Consider the following 22,040-nt stretch of genomic DNA (forward strand, 5'->3'; position numbering starts at 1 on the left):
TTTACCCCAGGTCACCTCTCAGCAGAAAAAGACACCGTCTTTTCAAACCCAGTCCTTTCGTCCCTATAAGGGCAAGAGGGAAAAAGGCCGCTCGTTCCTGCCCCGGGGCAAAGGAAGGGGAAAAAGACTGCACCATGCAGCCTCTTCCCAGGAGCAGAAGCCCTCCCCCGCTTCTGCCAAGTCCTCAGCATGACGCTGGGGCTCTGCAAGCAGACTCGGGCACGGTGGGGGGCCGTCTCAAGAATTTCAGCGCGCAGTGGGCTCACTCGCAAGTGGACCCCTGGATCCTGCAGGTAGTATCACAGGGGTACAAATTGGAATTCGAGACGTCTCCCCCTCGCCGGTTCCTGAAGTCTGCTCTACCAACGTCTCCCTCCGACAGGGAGGCAGTATTGGAAGCTATTCACAAGCTGTATTCCCAGCAGGTGATAATCAAGGTACCCCTCCTACAACAGGGAAAGGGGTATTATTCCACGCTGTTTGTGGTACCGAAGCCGGACGGCTCGGTGAGACCAATTTTAAATCTAAAATCTTTGAACACTTACATAAAAAGGTTCAAATTCAAGATGGAGTCACTCAGAGCAGTGATAGCGAACCTGGAAGAAGGGGACTATATGGTATCTCTAGACATCAAGGATGCTTATCTCCATGTCCCAATCTACCCTTCTCACCAAGGGTACCTCAGGTTTGTGATACAAAACTGTCATTATCAGTTTCAGACGCTGCCGTTTGGATTGTCCACGGCACCACGGGTCTTTACCAAGGTAATGGCCGAAATGATGATTCTTCTTCGAAGAAAAGGCGTATTAATTATCCCTTACTTGGACGATCTCCTGATAAGGGCAAGGTCCAGGGAACAGTTAGAGGTCGGAGTAGCACTATCTCAGGTAGTGCTACGTCAGCACGGGTGGATTCTAAATATCCCAAAATCACAGCTGATTCCAACAACACGTCTACTGTTCCTAGGGATGATTCTGGACACAGTCCAGAAAAAGGTGTTTCTCCCGGAGGAGAAGGCCAGGGAGTTATCCGAGCTAGTCAGGAACCTCCTAAAACCAGGACAAGTGTCAGTGCATCAGTGCATCAGTGCACGAGAGTCCTGGGAAAAATGGTGGCTTCTTACGAAGCGATTCCATTCGGAAAATTCCATGCAAGAACTTTTCAGTGGGATCTGCTGGACAAATGGTCCGGATCGCATCTTCAGATGCATCAGCGGATAACCCTATCTCCAAGGACAAGGGTATCTCTCCTGTGGTGGTTACAGAAGGCTCATCTTCTAGAGGGCCGCAGATTCGGCATTCAGGATTGGATGCTGGTAACCACGGATGCCAGCCTGAGAGGCTGGGGAGCAGTCACACAGGGAAGAAATTTCCAGGGCTTGTGGTCAAGCATGGAAACGTCTCTTCACATAAATATCCTAGAGCTAAGGGCCATTTACAATGCCCTAAGTCAAGCAAGGCCTCTGCTTCAGGGTCAACCGGTATTGATCCAGTCGGACAACATCACGGCTGTCGCCCACGTAAACAGACAGGGCGGCACAAGAAGCAGGAGGGCAATGGCAGAAGCTGCAAGGATTCTCCGCTGGGCGGAAAATCATGTGATAGCACTGTCAGCAGTGTTCATTCCGGGAGTGGACAACTGGGAAGCAGACTTCCTCAGCAGACACGACCTCCACCCGGGGGAGTGGGGACTTCATCCAGAAGTCTTCCAAGTGATTGTAAACCGTTGGGAAAAACCAAAGGTGGACATGATGGCGTCCCGTCTCAACAAGAAACTGGACAGATATTGCGCCAGGTCAAGGGACCCTCAGGCAATAGCGGTGGACGCTCTGGTAACTCCGTGGGTGTTCCAGTCGGTATATGTGTTCCCTCCTCTTCCTCTCATACCAAAAGTACTGAGAATCATAAGAAGGAGAGGAGTAAGAACGATACTCGTGGCTCCGGATTGGCCAAGAAGAACTTGGTACCCGGAGCTGCAAGAGATGCTCACGGAGGACCCGTGGCCTCTACCTCTAAGGAAGGACCTGCTCCAGCAGGGACCTTGTCTGTTCCAAGACTTACCGCGGCTGCGTTTGACGGCATGGCGGTTGAACGCTGGATCCTGAAGGAAAAAGGCATTCCAGATGAAGTCATCCCTACCCTAATCAAGGCCAGGAAGGATGTAACTGCAAAACATTATCATCGCATTTGGCGAAAATATGTTACGTGGTGTGAGGCCAAGAAGGCCCCTACGGAGGAATTTCAACTGGGTCGTTTCCTACATTTCCTGCAAGCAGGATTGTCTATGGGCCTAAAATTAGGATCCATTAAGGTTCAAATTTCGGCCCTGTCGATCTTCTTCCAGAAAGAACTGGCTTCAGTGCCTGAAGTTCAGACGTTTGTCAAAGGGGTACTGCATATACAGCCTCCTTTTGTGCCTCCAGTGGCACCTTGGGATCTCAATGTAGTTTTAGGGTTCCTAAAATCACATTGGTTTGAACCACTTGCCACAGTGGATTTGAAATATCTCACATGGAAAGTGGTAATGCTGTTGGCCCTGGCTTCAGCCAGGCACGTATCAGAATTGGCGGCTTTATCCTATAAAAGTCCTTACCTGATATTTCATTCGGATAGGGCGGAATTGAGGACTCGTCCTCAATTTCTCCCTAAGGTGGTTTCAGCGTTTCACATGAATCAACCTATTGTGGTACCTGTGGCTACTAGGGACTTGGAGGACTCCAAGTTGCTGGACGTAGTCAGGGCCCTGAAAATATGTTTCCTGGACGGCTGGAGTCAGAAAATCTGACTCGCTGTTTATACTGTATGCACCCAACAAGCTGGGTGCTCCTGCTTCTAAGCAGACGATTGCTCGTTGGATTTGTAGTACAATTCAACTTGCACATTCTGTGGCAGGCCTGCCACAGCCAAAATCTGTAAAAGCCCATTCCACAAGGAAGGTGGGCTCATCTTGGGCGGCTGCCCGAGGGGTCTCGGCTTTACAACTTTGCCGAGCAGCTACTTGGTCAGGGGCAAACACGTTTGCTAAATTCTACAAATTTGATACCCTGGCTGAGGAGGACCTGGAGTTCTCTCATTCGGTGCTGCAGAGTCATCCGCACTCTCCCGCCCGTTTGGGAGCTTTGGTATAATCCCCATGGTCCTTACGGAGTTCCCAGCATCCACTAGGACGTCAGAGAAAATAAGAATTTACTTACCGATAATTCTATTTCTCATAGTCCGTAGTGGATGCTGGGCGCCCATCCCAAGTGCGGATTGTCTGCAATACTTGTATATAGTTATTGTTACAAAAAAATCGGGTTGTTTATTGTTGGAAGCCATCTTTTCAGAGGCTCCTACGGTTATCATACTGTTAACTGGGTTCAGATCACGAGTTGTACGGTGTGATTGGTGTGGCTGGTATGAGTCTTACCCGGGATTCAAGATCCTTCCTTATTATGTACGCTCGTCCGGGCACAGTATCTTAACTGAGGCTTGGAGGAGGGTCATAGGGGGAGGAGCCAGTGCACACCAGCTAGTCTAAAGCTTTTACTTTTTGTGCCCAGTCTCCTGCGGAGCCGCTATTCCCCATGGTCCTTACGGAGTTCCCAGCATCCACTACGGACTATGAGAAATAGAATTATCGGTAAGTAAATTCTTATTTTCCTACACCACATTTGCCTCCCTAATTTCCCTCTGTCTCCCTGGGCTAGCGTGTGGCACAAGTAATATTTCGGAGAATATTACCTTAGATGTTCTTGCCTAGTTTCTGGCTTAAGTTCCTATAATCTTTCTTTAGGACATCCCACCAACCACTAACTTTGTCGAAGCTGCCAACGTGCACCAAGACCGCCGGGTCGTTCCCAGCATCTCCCTACAATCTTTCTACCCAGTCTGCGATGTGCCGTACCCAAGCACCTGGGATACAACAGACTGTACGGTGATCACGGTCCCATATCGCACCGTGTGTATGCACTTGCGATGCTGATGCATGGTCCCGCGGGATCATCACAAGAAAATATAGTGTGTGCAGGCAGGGCCGATACTGACTACATGCCTTCGGGCACAATGTAGTCCGTATCGGACATTAGCCTGCATCAGTGCGTGTCTACACACCTATAGCTGCATGGGGAGGACTGTCAGCAGCAGCCTCATCCGTGCAGCTGCAATAAAAAAAAAATCAACTGAACGTCGGGGGAGGAAGGGGGGGGGGGCATGTGTCTTGGTGCCCTTCCGCCCCACCCCACCCCCTCAGTTTGCCGCTGATCATGCTTGTAGCAGGAGAAACAGCACCCATCTCCTCACCATGGATCCACTCAGACCTGGGCGCCCTCCAGCCATATAAGCAGCAGCGTGCTGCGGTGATGAGATTTGTCTGATAACTGGCAATTAAATTAAGCATGTGGCCGCCCAGATGTGTGGATGAGTACATCTCCATATACAGGCAAATGTACACATTTTTTCTTTTTGCACACAAGGGGTGTGTAATTATGCTGACCTGCATGCAGCGCCATCACTACATTTATGTGTAGCTGTTATAGTCACTTTGCCTAGATCTGGTAAGATCTGTGCTTTTTGTTCAGGATATTTCTGTGAATGAGTAAAGTGTTGGTTTATTTAAAAATCCTCCTATCTGGAAGAAGGGAAAAGGTAGTCTGAAGAAGAGACGTGCTGCATTGTTACAACAGACACAAGTCTTGGAGAGATCTTTCTTTTTTCTTTGTTTTACTACAAGCTGTTGTACAACTCTGTAAAACACTTCCAGGCAGCGTCTGCTGGGAACAATCTGAGATTGCAGTTAAAACACTCGAACTTGTTTCTCCAGAACAATTTCATGTCCCATTCTTTATTCCATGAAGAAATCTTGTTTCCAGCTGGTACATATGTAGGGGATGTCATATGGGAATTCTGTGTGTTTGATCTAAACAAGCATCTTAAAGGTCTAATGATCAAGTCTATTTTTGAATGCTTTCCAAGTCTATTTTAACTATTGTGCCTTCAGAACTTGTAAACATCATTTCAAGTCTTTCACTGAAAATCCTTACTAACTTATTTCTTTATTTCAATTAGCAGCCTAAACTTTAGGACATCATGTTTTGGTGGAAAGTCCTTCTGGGTAATTTTTAGGAACTGTACTTTACTTATGTCCTAATACATTGTACAGGGGTCCCTTCAGATGCAGGCTGTCATGTAACATATACATTTTGGTGTTGTGGATCGCACGTTTTCTTTTATGAGAAAATGATCTTCCATCATCTGTAAATAGCGATATTACAATGTAGACTATTGTTGTAAAAAGCCTGGAGTATGGCTAACAAGGACAATGTCAAGAACCTTAAGTTCATCACACTTAAATAGGGCACAGATTGCATTTACAGTAACTTCTAAAGTTTACTAGTTAAAGTTCGTCTCCTAAACACTGGAGGTGGAGGTAGACCTTTTGTGGGGTGAACTATTATTTAATTCATTAGTAGTGAATAACATATCTAGCATATCTAACGTTGGTTAGCATTACTGCCTCACAGGACTGAGGTCATGGGTTTGATTCCCACTACAGCCCTAACTGTGTGGAGTTTGTATATTCTCCCAGTGCTTGTGTGTTTCCTCGGATGCTCCAGTTTCCTCCCATGTTCCAAAAATATACTGGTAGGTTAGTTGGCTTCCAACAAATTAACCCTTGTGTGTAAGTGTGGTAGAGAATATAGACTGTAAGCTCCACTGGGGCAGGGACTGATGTGAATGGCCAAATATTCTCTGTAAAGTGCTGCAGAATATGTGTACAATATATAAATAACTGGTAATAAATATATGAGAGATTTTGTTTGACCTTAGTTTAGACAGGACTCACAGCCAATACAATTGGTAACCTCGTTCACAGATCTCTCCTGTCCACAGAGCAGCAAATGCTGTTGAGGATTGGTCTGTTCATTGACACTAAGAAACAACACTCCAAACAAGGTAACCCAGAGGGCCCCAAACTTGCTGCTCCTGTGTACCCAACTTTTCAGTACAACTGAAGGAACCTCTAGTGAGTTTGCCAGTTAGAAGTTGAGGACTACAATTTCTAGACTGACAAAATTTTATCTTCATCCTTTTATTTCCTTTTCTAAAGTAAAAAAAACCCTGCTACTTGGTCTGACAGCTTAACTACAGGCAGTGTCTAGTTGTGCCACACACACACAGGGGCCCACGCGGAATAAAATATACACTGCTCAAAAAAATAAAGGGAACACTAAAATAACACATCCTAGATCTGAATGAATGAACTATTCTTATTAAATCCTTTTTTTATTTACATAGCTGAATGTGCTGACAACAAAATCACACAAAAATTATCAATGGAAATCAAATTTATTAACCCATGGAGGTCTGGATTTGGAGTCACACTCAAAATTAAAGTGGAAAAACACACTAAAGACTGATCCAACTTTGATGTCCTTAAAACAAGTCAAAATGAGGCTCAGTAGTGTGTGTGGCCTCCACGTGCCTGTATGACCTCCCTACAATGCCTGGGCATGCTCCTGATAAGGTGGCGGATGGTCTCCTGAGGGATCTCCTCCCAGACCTGGACTAAAGCATCCGCCAACTCCTGGACAGTCTGTGGTGCAACGTGGCATTGGTGGATGGAGCGAGACATGATGTCCCATATGTGCTCAATTGGATTCAGGTCTGGGGAACGGGTGGGCCAGTCCATAGCATCAATGCCTTTGTCTTGCAAGAACTGCTGACACGCTCCAGCCACATGAGGTCTAGCATTGTCTTGCATTAGGAGGAACCCAGGGCCAACCGCACCAGCATATGGTCTCACAAGGGGTCTGAGGATCTAATCTCGGTACCTAATGGCAGTCAGGCTACCTCTGGCGAACACATGGAGGGCTGTGCGACCCCCCAAAGAAATGCCTCCCCACACCATTACTGACCCACTGCCAAACTGGTCATGCTGGAGGATGTTGCAGGCCTCAGAACGTTCTCCTTGGCGTCTCCAGACTCTGTCACGTCTGTCACATGTGCTCAGTGAGAACCTGCTTTCATCTGTGAAGAACACAGGGCGCCAGTGGCGAATTTGCCAATCTTGGTGTTCTCTGGCAAATGCCAAACGTCCTGCACGGTGTTGGCCTGTAAGCACAACCCCCACCTGTGGACGTCAGGCCCTCATACCACCCTCATGGAGTCTGTTTCTGATCGTTTGAGTAGACACATGCACATTTGTGGCTTGCTGGAGGTCATTTTTGCAGGGCTCTGGAACTGCTCCTCCTGTTCCTCCTTGCACAAAGGCGGAGGTAGCGGTCCTGCTGCTAGGTTGTTGCCCTCCTACGGCCTCCTCCACGTCTCCTGATGTACTGGCCTGTCTCCTGGTAGCGCCTCCATGCTCTGGACACTACGCTGACAGACACAGGAAACCTTCTTGCCACAGCTCGCATTGATGTGCCATCCTGGATGAGCTGCACTACCTGTGCCACTTGTGTGGGTTGTAGACTCCGTCTCATGCTACCACTAGAGTGAAAGCACCGCCAACTTTCAAAAGTGACCAAAACATCAGCCAGAAAGCATAGGAGCTGAGAAGTGGTCTGTGGTCACCATCTGCAGATGACCGGTGGGGTGGACGGCTTTCCATAGCTTATGCACTGAGCGATTTTCAGCCCAGCCATGTCAGCAATCATCACTGTGTATACACGCTGGGCAAAAACGCCCAGTGTGTATGCACCTTTTAATTGATCAGAAGATATCTGCACATAGACTTCTGAGAAGATTTACCAACATGCCTGGTAATGGTTTGTTATTATTATCGGACTTTGCTGTAATTTAATGAATATATGTCTGGAACAAATTGCAGTGTGTATGAGAGAAGAATTATATGTAGCTTAAATGTGCTGTGATACTAAAATAACAACCAGTCGTGTACAGGTTGAGTATCCCTTATACAAAATGCTTGGGGCCAGAGGTATTTTGGATTTCGGATTTTTTCGTAGTTTGGAATAATTGCATATCATAATGAGATATCATGGCGATGGGACCCTAGTATAAGCACAGAATGCATTTATGTTTCATATACACCTTATACACACAGCCTGGAGGTCATTTAATACAATATTTTTAATTACTTTGTGTATTAAACAAAGTTTGTGTACATTGAGCCATCAGAAAACAAACTATCTCACTCAAAATTCCCTATTTCGGAATATTCCGTATTTCGGAATATTTGGATATGGGATACTCAACCTGTATTAGGTTTTATTTGTTTAATTTCAATTAGCTATCGTCTACTAATACCTGCGAGTGTGTGTGTGTGTGTATGTGTGTGTACTATATTATTGAATAAGATTACCTTTTATACTTGTTTCCTCACAATGCGTACTAAGGGCCTGATTCATGTTGGTAAGAAAGGAAAAAAAAGAAAGCAACTGGGCAAAACCATGGGGCCGATGTAACGGGTGTGATATGGCTGACCGACGTTCAGGAGACCAGCGGTCAGCATAACGTCGCCGGGATCCCGGCAGGGTGGGGCAAGTGCAGGAAGCCCCATGCGGGCCCCGCTGCACTTGCCACGCCGTGGGCTCGGTGGCAACCTGCGCTCGCCACGGGTTCTATTCCCACTCTATGGATGTCGTGGACACCCACGAGTGGAAATAGTCCCTGTTGGTTGGCATGCCGACCGTTGGGATAGTGAGGGTTCGGGATGCTGGGGAGAGGTCATGTGACCGTCGGTCTCCTGAACTCCGGTCACATGAATACCACCCGATGTAACATGCAGAGAGAGTTAGATTGAGGTGTGCTATGTTGTTTCTGAACAGTGTAAGTAGTGACTGCTTTTACATGTAGCCCACAAATACTGGCTGCTTTATTTTTACACTGCAATTTAGGTTTCCGTTTGCACACACCCCACCCAAATCTAACTTTCTCTGCACATGTTACATCTGCAGTCAAACATGGTTTTACCCAGTGGCTTGCTTTTTTGCTCTACTTATGAACGTGAATCATACCCTAAATGCCTACTGCCATCTAATATAGGCCCTCATTCCGAGTTGTTCGCTCGCTAGCCGCTTTTCGCAGCAGTGCACACGCTAAGCCGCCGCCCTCTGGGAGTGAATCTTGGCTTAGCAGAATTGCGAACGAAAGATTCACAAAATTGCGAATAGAAATTTCTTAGCAGTTTCCGAGTAGCTCGAGACTTACTCTGCCACTGCGATCAGTTCAGTCAGTTTCGTTCCTGGTTTGACGTCACAAACACACCCTGCGTTCGCCCAGGCACTCCCCCGTTTCTCCAGCCACTCCCGCGTTTTTCCCAGAAACGGCAGCGTTTTTTCACACACACCCATAAAACGGCCAGTTTCCGCCCAGAAACACCCACTTCCTGTCAATCACACTCCGATCACCAGAACGAAGAAAAATCCTCGTAATGCCGTGACTAAAATACCAAACTTCTTAGCAAATTGACTTGACGCAGCCGCAGTGCGAACATTGCGCATGCGCAGTTAGCGGAAAATCGCACCGATGCAAAGGAAAATAACGAGCGAACAACTCGGAATGAGGGCCATAGTACAAGTAGATAAACATAACCATGGCTTATATTTTATTCTTTGTACTGTATTTATTTATACTTGGAGTGATACTTCAGCCACAGTAGAGGAGTCATGCGTTAATGGGAGCACTAAATGCACAAAGTGTGGCTAAGACTGAGGACTCTACAGAGTGTTGATTACTGTTAAGCCCAGAGAAGCTGCTAATGTACATTCCTCCCTGATAGTCAGGAGATAGGCTGCTCCCAGCAATATTTTTAACCTGTTGAAGATATGGAAGCTTAGGCTAGTTAAGCTTGCCACCTTCGTTTGGTTACTCTTGGTGCTATACTAAATTCCTGTTGACACATATAAAACACAATCCCCTTTGTGATCAACAAACACATGTGTAAAAAGAAATCTGAAGATCTGGGGATCTTTTGTACAAAAAAAGACACAGCTTAAGTGTAAAAACACAAACATTCATCAGAGAGGATCTACAGATTACCGGCAAAGCCAGATATGTTTCATTAAATCAAGTTTCAGAAAGCTGTTTGTATTATCAGTATATTGCAAGCATTCCTGTGTTTACCATAAATCTATTGGAAATCCAGCAGATGAGAAGCAAAACTTTTTTTATTTTTTATTGCATCGTTAGAATGGTAGAAATATTTGAAATACATTGAAATAAGAAGCCTAACTTACAAATAAATAATGTTTCAGCCATTATTTTTCTTGTCATGCAATTACATAATGTGTAAAGCAAATAAAGCTACTTACAGATGTGTCCACATAGACTATGGCTCAAGTTGCGCCAGATCCGGTGCAACTTAGGCATGCCAAGTGTAGTTTTTGCTCAAAATGTTGCTGCTTACTTGCATAATTAAAACAACTAGGTACGACAAAACCTGCATCTCTGGTGTACACTGACTGCTGGGGCTCACGGCACTTGTACATCTGTTTGCGACTGAGACTGAATCTCTGTAAGAAGGGCACTGATAGGAGCAGCCGCGGCATTCTCTTTCGCCACATGCCATTGTGCTTCATCTGAGACTACAGAGTGTGTGTCATACCAATTCCTGTCCGATGAAAACTGCAACCTAGCGTCTCTGGTATACTGTGAGCGGCTTTTCGCTTATTAAAGAATAATACATATCAGTCACATTGGGCGTCTTGAGCCATATGCTCAATGTATGCGGTCACATCTGTAAGGTCTACAGATACATGCATATATATCCTGTGTGACACGTTTTCCTCTTTTCAAGAAGTAAGAATGTCTCCTCCAAATTATGTCTGCTGTAACTTTGGACTACTCCATAATTAATTAAGATGATCTTCATTGCGTGTCATATTTTGTTTGTGTGGGTTTCCTTGCTCATTGACTTGAACCCCTACCCCCACACACACCCCACCCACCCCACTCACGCACATATATGTATATATTTTAGAATAATTATACCTTTTGTTCTTACCCGTAAGTGAGCCTGGATGGTGCCACATGAGTTTAAATTAATGGATAGAAAAAATCCCAATCTCTGCTACCTGAGGATATGTAATAATATAGGAAATGACATTAGGGCAGCATAGATGGTGTGATGGCTAGCACTGAGGTTATGGGTTCGACTCCCACCAGAGCACTAACTGTGTGGAGTTTGTGTAATCTCCTTGTGCTTGCGTGGGTTTCCCCTGGGTGCTCGGGTTTCCTCCCACAATCCAAAAATATACTGAAAGGTTAATTGACACCCAACAAAATATACGTTATGGTAAGAACTTACCGTTGATAACGGTATTTCTCCTAAGTCCACAGGTTCCACAGGATAACAATGGGATATGATGGAGCGACAGCGGATTGGCACCAAACTATCAAAAGCTTTCAGGCCTCCCAGGATGCAACGGGCCTGTCCATATATCCCCGCCCACTGGCTCAGGCAAATCAGTTGTATTCCAAAGCACTAGGCAGGAGCATCATGTAGAGCCCTAATCAGGCGAGAAGAACACACATGCACACCCTTCCGTACAAGAAGGAAGAGGTTAGTGAGTAGAAGGATCCTCAAATCGGGTGCGTCAGGGTGGGATCCTTGTGGAACCTGTGGACTTAGGAGAAATACTGTTATCAACGGTTAGTTCTTACCATAACGTATATTTCTCCAGCAGGGTCCACAGGTTATACACAGGATAACAATGGGATTTCCCAAAGCAATTTAGTGGTGGGGACGCTCCTGTTTGGACAAGAGAACCTTACGTCCGAATTCAGCGTCATGAGAGGCAAAAGTATCCAAGGCATAATGAATGTGAATGTGTTAATGGAAGACCATGTGACTGCCTTACATATCTGTTCTGCTGAAGCACCACGCTGTGCTGCCCATGAAGGATCTACCTTACGAATAGAGTGAGCAGAGACATTAGCCGAAACAGGGAGATCAGCTTGAGAGTATGCTTCTGAAATCATCATTCGAATCCATCTTGCCAGCGTCTGCTTAGTAGCAGGCCATCCTCTCTTGTGAAATCCGTAGAGAATGAAGAGAGAATCTGTCCTTCTGATGGCACTGGTACGATCCACGTAGATCCTTAATGTCCGGACCACGTCCAGCGATGCATCTCCCGCAGAAAGTCCCGATACCTGAAAAGCCGGGACTACAATTTCTTCATTAAGGTGGAATTTAGACACCACCTTAGGTAGATACCCAGACCTAGTTCTTAAGAACTGCTTTATCTGGATAAAAAAATCAGAAAAGGGGAACGACATGACAGCGCTCCTAAATCTGACACTCTTCTAGCTGATGCTATAGTCAGTAGAAAGAGAACTTTAGCTGTCAACCATTTAAGATCCACTTTATTATTATTCAAACGGAGCAACTTGCAGAGCTTTGAGGACTAGGCTTAAGTCCCAAGATGCTGTATGAGAAAGAAAAGGAGGTTGAATGCACAGCATTCCCTGGACAAAAAAGTACGCACATTCTGTAAATTGGCAATTTTCTTTTGGAACCATACAGTCAATGCTGATACTTGAACTCTCAAGGAAGCCACATTCAAACCTTTATCCATTCTTGCTTGAAGGAAAACTAAGACAATGGAAACTCAAAGATTTCGGGACCATACTTCTTTCACTGCACCAATGAATATAGGCCTGCAATATTCTGTGATAAATACAAGCTGAGGAGGGTTTCCTTGCTCTGAGCATTGTTTGACTTACCTGTTGTGAGAATCCTCTTGACTTCAGGATAGAGGTTTCAAGAGCCACGCCGTCAAAGACAGTCGATCCAGATGTCTGTGATAACAAGGACCCTGCATTAGTAGATTTAGACGTTGAGGGAGCAGAAGTGGAGCATCCATCTACATTCTATGCAGATTTGTGTATTAATGCCTTCTGGTCCAAGCCGGAGCTATTAGAATCACGGCACCCTTTGCTTGCTTTATTTTCCTCACCACCCTGAGTAACAGGGTGATCGGAGGAAACCGATACGCCAGATGAAAGTCCCATTTCACTGACAAGGCGTCCACAAAGATCGCTCTGGGATCCTTTGTTCTTGACCCATATGCGGGCACTTTGTTGTTCAGACGGGACGCCACTGTCTGGTCTCTAGGTTTGTCTGTCCCCGGCAGGGGCGCTAGTGGGTCAGTGTTGGTCTGATGGATAAAACGTGGAGGCAATATAATAGTCCAGCGCATAGGCGCTGATGTTTTATTGTTACTGAGCAGATCGGATAACACAGTATAAACAGAAAACCGGTAATGGAATGACAATGGTTGATAACTGGATTTAAATAGCTGAGTTCTCTTGCAAATGATATGTGAAACGACAAAACTGAAGGCAGATGATATAACTAAAGTCCAATAGTACTTGATAGCACACAGTCTCAGTATAACGTAAGATAAAGTAACTTGAAAGGCAGAACTCCGGTATGTATATAAAAACACTCAGTCTCTATAAAGCACACAAGTCCAGATAGCTTTACTAGGCTCAAGCAGGAAACAGTCTCTAAGCCATCAATAGTAATACTGCTGAAATGCACAGATGGAATACAGATAGCCAGTGTACAAGTGAGATGGTAATACGAACACCTGAGGAGAGTCTCTGCTGCTGGTGATTGTGGCTGGATGGAATTGGAGTCCGGAGTTAACAGGAGAGCTGTGAGAATGAAGACTGGAACAAATGGAAGTAACCACGGGAATCGCTGGAAACCGGAACCAGAAGAACTAAGGCACACGGTGTGTGACTTGTTGTCCGAGGCAATGTGAGAGAGCCACAAGCTGGAAGTTATACCTCGTGCCCAGCAGTGATTGGACACAAACTGCAGGCGGAGATACAAGCTGGATTGAACATCAGAATCAGCTGCGTGCAGGTGTCATGGTAACGTCCACACAGGCTGGACATCGGCATGCCGCAAAACCCACACAGGACCAGACTCGGGAGTACTCAGCAATGTGAAATAGAACGCTCGCGGTTACTACACCCATGCAGCCGCAACTGGGGACAAGACCTCCGGAGGCCCGCACACCAGCGCGCTGGTAAGTGAGACGTAGCAGAGCGCCGATTCCTGACAGCCATGAGATCTATCTCTGGCAATCCCCACTTGTCTACTAGAGTCTGAAAGACCTCCGGGTGTAGAGCCCATTTGCTTGCCTGAATGGCGTGTCCACTGAGAGAGTCCGCTTCCCAGTTTAGGACTCCCGGAACGAATACTGCGGACAAGGCTGGGAGATGGAGTTCTGCCAACTTTAGAATGTGAATTACCTCCTTCATTGTTGTTTGGCTGCGGGTTCCTCCCTGATGGTTGAGGTACGCTACTGTCGTTGCATTGTCCGAGCGGATCTGGACTGGTTTTTCTTGAGTGTTCTTTGCCTGAATCAGTGCCATGTATATGGCCCGAAGTTCTAACAGGTTTATTGGCATGCAACTTTCTTCTGTGGTCCAGTGTCCCTGGAACCATAATTTTCCGGACACTGCTCCCCAGCCCTGAAGACTGGCATCTGTTGTCAGGATCTCCCAATCTGATACCCAAAAGGGTCTCCCTTTGTCTAGATGGGATGTCTGTAACCACCAGGCTAATGACTTCCTTACCTTTACTGGAAGTACCATCGTCTGTTTCTTTATAGTCTAATGTACTCCATTCCATCTGGCCAGAATCAGACGCTGCAGAGGCCTCGAGTGGAATTGCGCATACTCCACCATGTCGAAAGTTGACACCATCAAACCCATCACTCGCATTGCTGCGTGAATTGATACTGTTTGACTGTGTAACAACTCCTGAATCCTTGACTGTACCTTGGCTATCTTGTTCCGAGGTAAAAATACTTTCTGCAGACTTGAATCCATACAGCCTCCAAGTGAGTCATACGTTGTAACGGAATCAGAGACGACTTTGCCCAATTTAGGAGCCACCCGTGCTTCTGCGAACATATTATTGTCTGTTGGAGATGGCACAGGAGCAATTCCTGCGATTGTGCCAGGATTAAAAGGTCATTGAGGTATGGAAAAATTCTTATCCCCTGCCTGCGGAGATAAGCTGCCATCACCACCATGATCTTGGTAAAAACTCTGGGGGCTGTGTCTAACCCAAAGGGTAGGGCCTAGAACTGAAAATGCTGCTGGAGGATGGCGAACCTGAGATAACACTGATGGGACAGTGCTATAGGAACATGTAGGTATGCATCCTGAATATCCAGGGATACCATATAATCCCCTGGTTCCAAGGCCAAAACTATGAAGCGTAACGTCTCCATGTGAAACCGTGGTACCCAAATGTATTTGTTTATCATTTTGAGATTGAGAATGGGTCAAAAAGACCCATTTGGCTTCTGAACCAAAAACAGTTTGGAGTAAAAACCCTGTCCCCGTTATGCAGGGGGTACTGGAATGACTACTCCTGACTGAAGCAATTTCTGAACTGCTTCTTGCAAGGCCCTTGCCTTCGCCTCCACCCGAGATGGTCTGGTGCAGAAGAACTTTCGAGGAGGATGCTTCTTGGAGGGGAAAACATAACCTAGAGATACCGCTCCTTGCAACCAGGCATCTGTTGTAGACTGCTGCCAGATCTGTGCAAACTGAAGAAGCCGGCCCCCTACCCTGGGGTCCCCCAGGGGGAGGCCCGCACCATCAGGCTGATGGCTTATTTTCTGGTTTGGAAGCTGGCCCTCTGGTAGCCCAATGCTTCTTTGACTTACCCAACTTATTGTATTGGGGCTGCTTACGATCACTTTTTCCCTTCGCTTTCCTTGCGACTGAAAGAGACGAAAAACTGGATCCTTAGGTGTAGGATTATATGTGGAAGGAAACTTGACCTTCTTGGAGTCTACTTCTGACTCCAGAATATCTGTCAATTCTTTACGAAAAAGAACATTTCCAGCAAAAGGCAAAGATTCCAAAACCTTTTTAGATTCTGAATCAGCTTTCCACGTACGTAACAAAAGTGCTCTGCGAGCAGCTATTGTTGAGGCTGATGCCCTAGAAGCAATAGTACCCATATCTATTGCCGCTTCTTCCAAGAATACTGCAGCCTGTTTAATATGAACTATATAGGATTTTTGTTCTCCAGAAGCTGAGAAACCATCCTCTTCCAGTGCATCAGCCCAGGTAGCCACTGCCTTTGCAATCCAAGCTGAAGCCATGGCTGGCCTTATGACTGCCCCAGACAGAGAAAATATGTTTTTCAGAAAACCATCCACTCTCCTATCCGTGACATCATTTAATGATGTTGACTGTAAAGGCAATATAGATTTTTGCACTAATCGAATTACATGCGTATCTACTTTAGGAGCCACCTCCCTTTTTAAACAGTCCCCTGCTGGAAAAGGATAATTGGAATCCCATTTTTTGGGAATTCTATATTTTTTTATTGGGTGTAGCCCAAGCCTCTTCCATGATTTCCGTCAGCTGGTCTGACCCTGGAAACTCAGTCTTAACTGCTTTGGGACGTTTAAATACAGGTGCCTTGGTTTTTAACACAGGCTGTGCTGAATCCCCTAAGGATAGAATGGCCTTCATAGCTCTAATTAATTCAGCTATATCCACTAAGCTGAGACCCTCTTCCTCCTCTTCATATGCTGATGTAGAGTAAATAGAATTTTCATCTTCCGATGAATCATCTTGTGTAGCCTGTGAAGGTGAAGGTTTACTTACCATCGGTCTATCAGCTTGTTTCATATGAGAAGCTGCTGGGGTAAATGATATACCGTAGGTAGGGAGCTGCATGTATGGGTTAATAGTGTGCCCAATTCCTGGTAAGGAAGCTGTAGGAATTACCCGTTCAGCTATACTGGACAAGGTCTGTTTAAACATAAACATAGCCAAGGTGGATCCATCTGTATCTGACGTTGCACAGGGATCTGCCTTGTATTTTGCTGAAAAGCAAAACAATTTGCACATAAACCATCCTGAACCAGATCCTGAGAGGATAATACAGTTTTGCAAGACAAACATGATATGGGTGTTGGTGTTACTGTAAGTGTACCATCGCGCTTTTGCTGCTCTTAGACATGATAAATAATCAGCACTTTCACAATGTACTACACAATTTGTGACTGTAATCACTTTAACCTTCTAAAGTGATATCAATATGACCCTACCCATGCACCGGCATTGAGGATCAGAAGAAACAACTGACAAACATATATTAAAGTCAGCAATCACACTAGCAGTCAGTCACATGTTATATATTAGTCATATGAGCACATTATCAACTACAAACACATTTTAAAGTATGTAGGAGTACATATTACTGAATCCTGTTTTACACAGATCTAACGTATTCAGACGCATTGCGCAGAAAACCACAGTAAATGTACACAGACTCATATGCAATAGGCACTTAACTAGTCATACTGAACAAGTAGATAGAAATTTAGTGCTGTATAGCCCGTAGTCAGTAGAGTGGGATACAGGGAGACTCACCTCGCTTCTAGGATCGATCAATATGTTAGCGAACGCTGAGTGGATCCAGATGCTACTAGTGTGCACTGTCGCTCCGGGATCCTATAGTGAACACAGACGCATCGGTCACACAGCCCAATGCTGCAACAGGCTCTCCTCGCGGTAGCGCTTAGTGAACACAGATGCAGCAGCCTATGCTGCGACCGAGTCGCCTCGTGATAGCGTCTGGGACGGAAGCGAGGAAACAGTTCATGGCAGGAGACTCGGCGCAAACTGGCCATGAACCGGGGAGGAGGGGAGACCAGGAGAGCGTCTAACTCCCCCTGCTGACATCAACCCTAGGGATCGCGGCCTCGTACTATTCCTGGTGCCTAAGATCCCTAAGGCCTAGCACTGGTGCACCTGCGGTGGCAGCCGCATCAGCTACTATTTGGTAGTCTCCTCCCAATACAGTGCGGCTGTGTCCATATTCCATCTACTAAGCGAAATCGATGCCTTACCTTCTCTCCGTGCTCCGGCCACAGTCTGGTAATGTCTGCTGGACCTGCTAATATATCCGACACAGACTCCCGCCGAAACAGCACTGTACTCGTGGGTAAGCGCTGTCGCAGCCCGGCGGAGAGTTGTTGGAGCGACTCTTTCTAAGCGTATAAGACGCTGTTTAGAAAAGATCACTCAAAAAATGAGTAAGACTAAAAAATAACATAAGAAAGCTTAGGGCTGCTAAAAGGAACAGCAGCCCTCTGACCATGGTCCGGCTTCTGCCTCACCAAACAAAAAACTGATTTGCCTGAGCCAGTGGGCGGGGATGTATGGACAGGCCAGTTGCATCCTGGGAGGCCTGAAAGCTTTTGATCGTTTGGTGCCAATCCGCTGTCACTCCATCATATCCCATTGTTATCCTGTAGATAACGTGGACCCTGCCGGAGAAAAAATATTAACCCTAGTGTGTAAGTGTGTGCGAGTACATGGGCAGACTATATTGGCCAAGTGGTTCTTATCTGCTGTCTATTTCTATGTTTCTATGACCTTCATGGCTTCCTACTGTAAATGTACTCTACATACTTATTTAAATGTATATACAGGTTAAGTATCCCATATCCAAATATTCCGAAATACGGAATATTCCGATATACGGACTTTTTTGAGTGACACTGAGATAGTGAAACCTTTGTTTTTTGATGGCTCAATGTACACAAACATTGTTTAATACACAAAGTTATTAAAAATATTGGCTAAAATGACCTTCAGGCTGTGTGTATAAGGTGTATATGAAACATAAATGCATTCTGTGCTTAGACATGGGTCCCATCGCCATGATATCTCATTATGGTATGCAATTATTCCAAAATACGGAAAAATCCCATATCCAGAATACCTCTGGTCCCAAGCATTTTGGATAAGGGATACTCAACCTGTATATATTTTATCAAGGATCACCCAAGTCTGCCCAGATCCACTAGCCAGATTAAGTGCATTGTGCAGTCAACTCCATTTTGGCTTGCCAAGTCATACATTTTCCTGTACAAACGGGCACAATAGTGGAAATATGGGCAGAGAGCTTCACAAGTTGGCATTTGTACTGAGGTCCTTCAATTTTCACAGCTTCAGAAATAATGCTTATTTATTGCATAGTAAGTTTAGTTGCTGAAGGCCCAAGTCGGAATTCTACGATAGTTGCCTTGTTACCTTGGCTAACTTCATTCCTTTCCTTTTGCGCTACTTTTAGGTTTTCATTTGGCATCTATACATTAAGCAATGGTTTTATGAAACACAGAAACACAGACACATATACAAGCGCTGAATGCGCCATTTCCTTTGTATCATTGTTGTTACATTTTGGGCTTGCTAATGTGTCTGTCTGTATTTGACATTGCATTTAACTATAGAGATCAATGACATGGTTTACATCCATCAAAGGTGCGATTACTGCATAGTGCATGCAGACGATTCAGGCGCAGGGAAATTGTATCTATGTCATAAATACTTCTGTACCCTAAGGATCAAACGCTTTTGCAGAGAACTACAGCATTGTTTCAACAAAATAATGAAGTTCCAATAGTTTTGGCTTTTTATTGTAGTAACTAAGGAAGATGGGGACTGGGGAAGATGACCACTTTCCAGACTAATTTTATGTTCTGTCACCCATTTGCTCAGCCTGAGTGTAGTGAGGCAAGTAAGGTACAAGGATATTTAAAAACTTAATTGTAATGGAATGTAGGTTGATGTTCATGAATGCGTGATCATGATGGGGTTTTTTTTTCGGTCATTTACTGTTTCAGGTGTGGTCCCTCTCATCCAGTAGAAATGGGCAGTGTCTACATACCATCCAGACAGATGACAGAGTTTGGTCCGTCGCCATAAGCCCTCTATTAAGGTAAGAACAGTACATCATTATTAATTTCATTAAACAAGAATCCAGGTATGAGATACTGACTTCTCAAGCATGAAACATGAATTTTTTTCTTGCCTTATGATGGTAAGCTCATGTGTACAAGACCCTTTATCTTTATAATTATGCTCACTGCACACTTTAATTTTATGTGAATTTTATACTGTCTATTCTTATGTTAATTGTTATCAGTTTTATCCCTTTGTACAGCGCTACAGAACCCATGTGGAACCTTATAAATAAAACAGATAATAATATTGTCAATTGAGAGAGTGTGATCTGATTCAGGCTGCACTACTGTTTTTGCAATTTGTGTTTATGTATCATATGTTTTGTGTTTATGTATCGTATTAACATTTTTAAAAAAACCTTTTAAACATCCCTGGCTGTGGATTTAAAATTGTGGGATTTGCTTATCCTTACAAAAGATTTTTTTTATATACAACTGGTTTTATGTTGAACAATGGTATGAAAATTGCATGAAAACTGTACGCGCTATGATATATTTTGCTAATCTTTTTTATGCTCCAATATTGGTCTTATGACCGAAGCAAAATTTACGCACCAGATAAGTAGTGTCCCTTTCCTACTCACACTGGGTATACACCATATACAAATCTACTAGGACACTAGAAGGCGCCCTTTTCTCCACTTACTCATATATATATATATATATATATATATATATATGTAGATAAATAGCTGTGTAGCAAACAGCGGCACTCAGAGACTGACAGAGCCAAATGTAAATAAAGTGCTAGTGCTGTTTATTCCATAAAGCAGGCTAAGAGTTCCAACGTTTCGGGGCGCGCAAGCCCCTTTTTTCAAGGTGAGCCAAATACAAAGTGAAGTGAATAATATAAAACAATTACCTTTATGGTGAAGAAGACCCACGTGTGGGAAGGACAGCAGCGTCCGGGGGAGCGTGGTGCTTCCGTCCCGGATGTGGTGACGTGTATGCGCCGCGTTCACGTGATCCTCAAGCGGATCCCGAACCGCCGCGTTGCCATGGCAGCCTGACACGCTGTGGTTGTCATGGATGTCTGGAGCAGACGCGGGTGTCGGGGTCGCGGGGGAGGAGTGACTCGGACTGAAAGTGTGCAGTGATACAACCAGAGTGATTAAAAAGAATGGAAGAAGCAGTTCAAATCCTATGACATATGTTTAAACTTAACTATAAACGATGACCGAGAGAGATGGCATCAACTATTGCCTAGTTGTTGGCTGTCCCTAGTATTCTATGTGGACAATTAACAATGCATTAGCATTACAGATGCATGAACGAACTGATGTAAGGGGGGAGTTAAGGGAATGATGTTAGGAAACAGACATATGTCAAATAACTAAGTAATTGAAGACAGTTCAGTGGTATTAGACCAAGGATATATGTGGAAAATTGTCCCGGCCGAGGTAATTAGTTAGGCATCCACATGAGTCCGCCTGGAACCAGTCGTTGGGAGTGTAACTTAAAAGACACTCCATTGTATTCTGTCGTTAAGACCTTTCGGTCTGACGGTGTCCAGTTTATACATCCAAGTGGCCTCCCGTCTGAGTAGAGTGCCAGCCCTATTGCCGCCTCTTAAATTGGAGGGTATGTGATCGATAATTTGAAACTGTAAATCCTTCAGAGTATGTTGTTTATCCACATAGTGTCTAGCGACAGGTTGTTCTGACTTCTTGGTTAGTAATGCTGCTTTTAGTGCAGATCTGTGCAGAGCAAAGCGTTCCCTGGCATTGCGTATGGTTTTACCCACGTACTGGTATTTGCATGGGCAGGTAATTAAATAGACAATATGTGTCGTGGTGCAAGTGAGCACATGCTTGATGTTGTAAGATGTGCCTGTCGAGGTGGATATGAACTTTGAGCCAGTGGTCATCGTTTTGCATGTCTCGCAACCTAAGCATTTATAGCAGCCTGCTGGTTTTGTTAGAAAATTGGGGACCGGTGTTGAATCGAACCCTGTGATATCTGAATGGACCACGAAGTCCTTGATGCTTCTACCTTTTGTATAACACATCATAGGCCTTTTCTTTCGTATCTCGGTTAGATTTTTATCCGTTGTGACTATGGGCCACAGTGCTTTGAGGGCCCGTGGAACCACTGCACTGGAAGTGTTGTATTGCGACACAAATGGTATAATGGCCTGATTGTTCTTAGTTTTGGATGTTAGAAGCTGGTCTCTATTTATGGCTGAAGTTTTCTGCTCGTATTCGCGTAGTGGTCCACTCTTGTATCCTCCTATCTTTGAACCTTTCGGTAACATCCTTTAGAGTCGCTTCAAGTTTGGCAGGATCACTTGTGATTC

At 45.0% G+C, this 22,040-nt stretch overlaps 1 protein-coding gene across 3 annotated transcripts in view; it reads left to right on the forward strand.

Moving 5' to 3' along the window:
- FBXW4 (F-box and WD repeat domain containing 4) overlaps positions 1-22,040 on the forward strand; it is a 482,200-nt gene that overhangs the window by 171,150 nt on the left and 289,010 nt on the right. For all 3 annotated transcript variants that reach the window (XM_063961882.1, XM_063961883.1, XM_063961884.1), the window contains exon 5: positions 19,625-19,719. In XM_063961882.1, the coding sequence (XP_063817952.1) occupies positions 19,625-19,719 (95 nt within the window). The remainder of the gene's footprint in view (positions 1-19,624; positions 19,720-22,040) is intronic.

This window comes from Pseudophryne corroboree, chromosome 3, assembly GCF_028390025.1.
Source record: "Pseudophryne corroboree isolate aPseCor3 chromosome 3, aPseCor3.hap2, whole genome shotgun sequence".
Lineage (NCBI taxonomy): Eukaryota > Metazoa > Chordata > Amphibia > Anura > Myobatrachidae > Pseudophryne > Pseudophryne corroboree.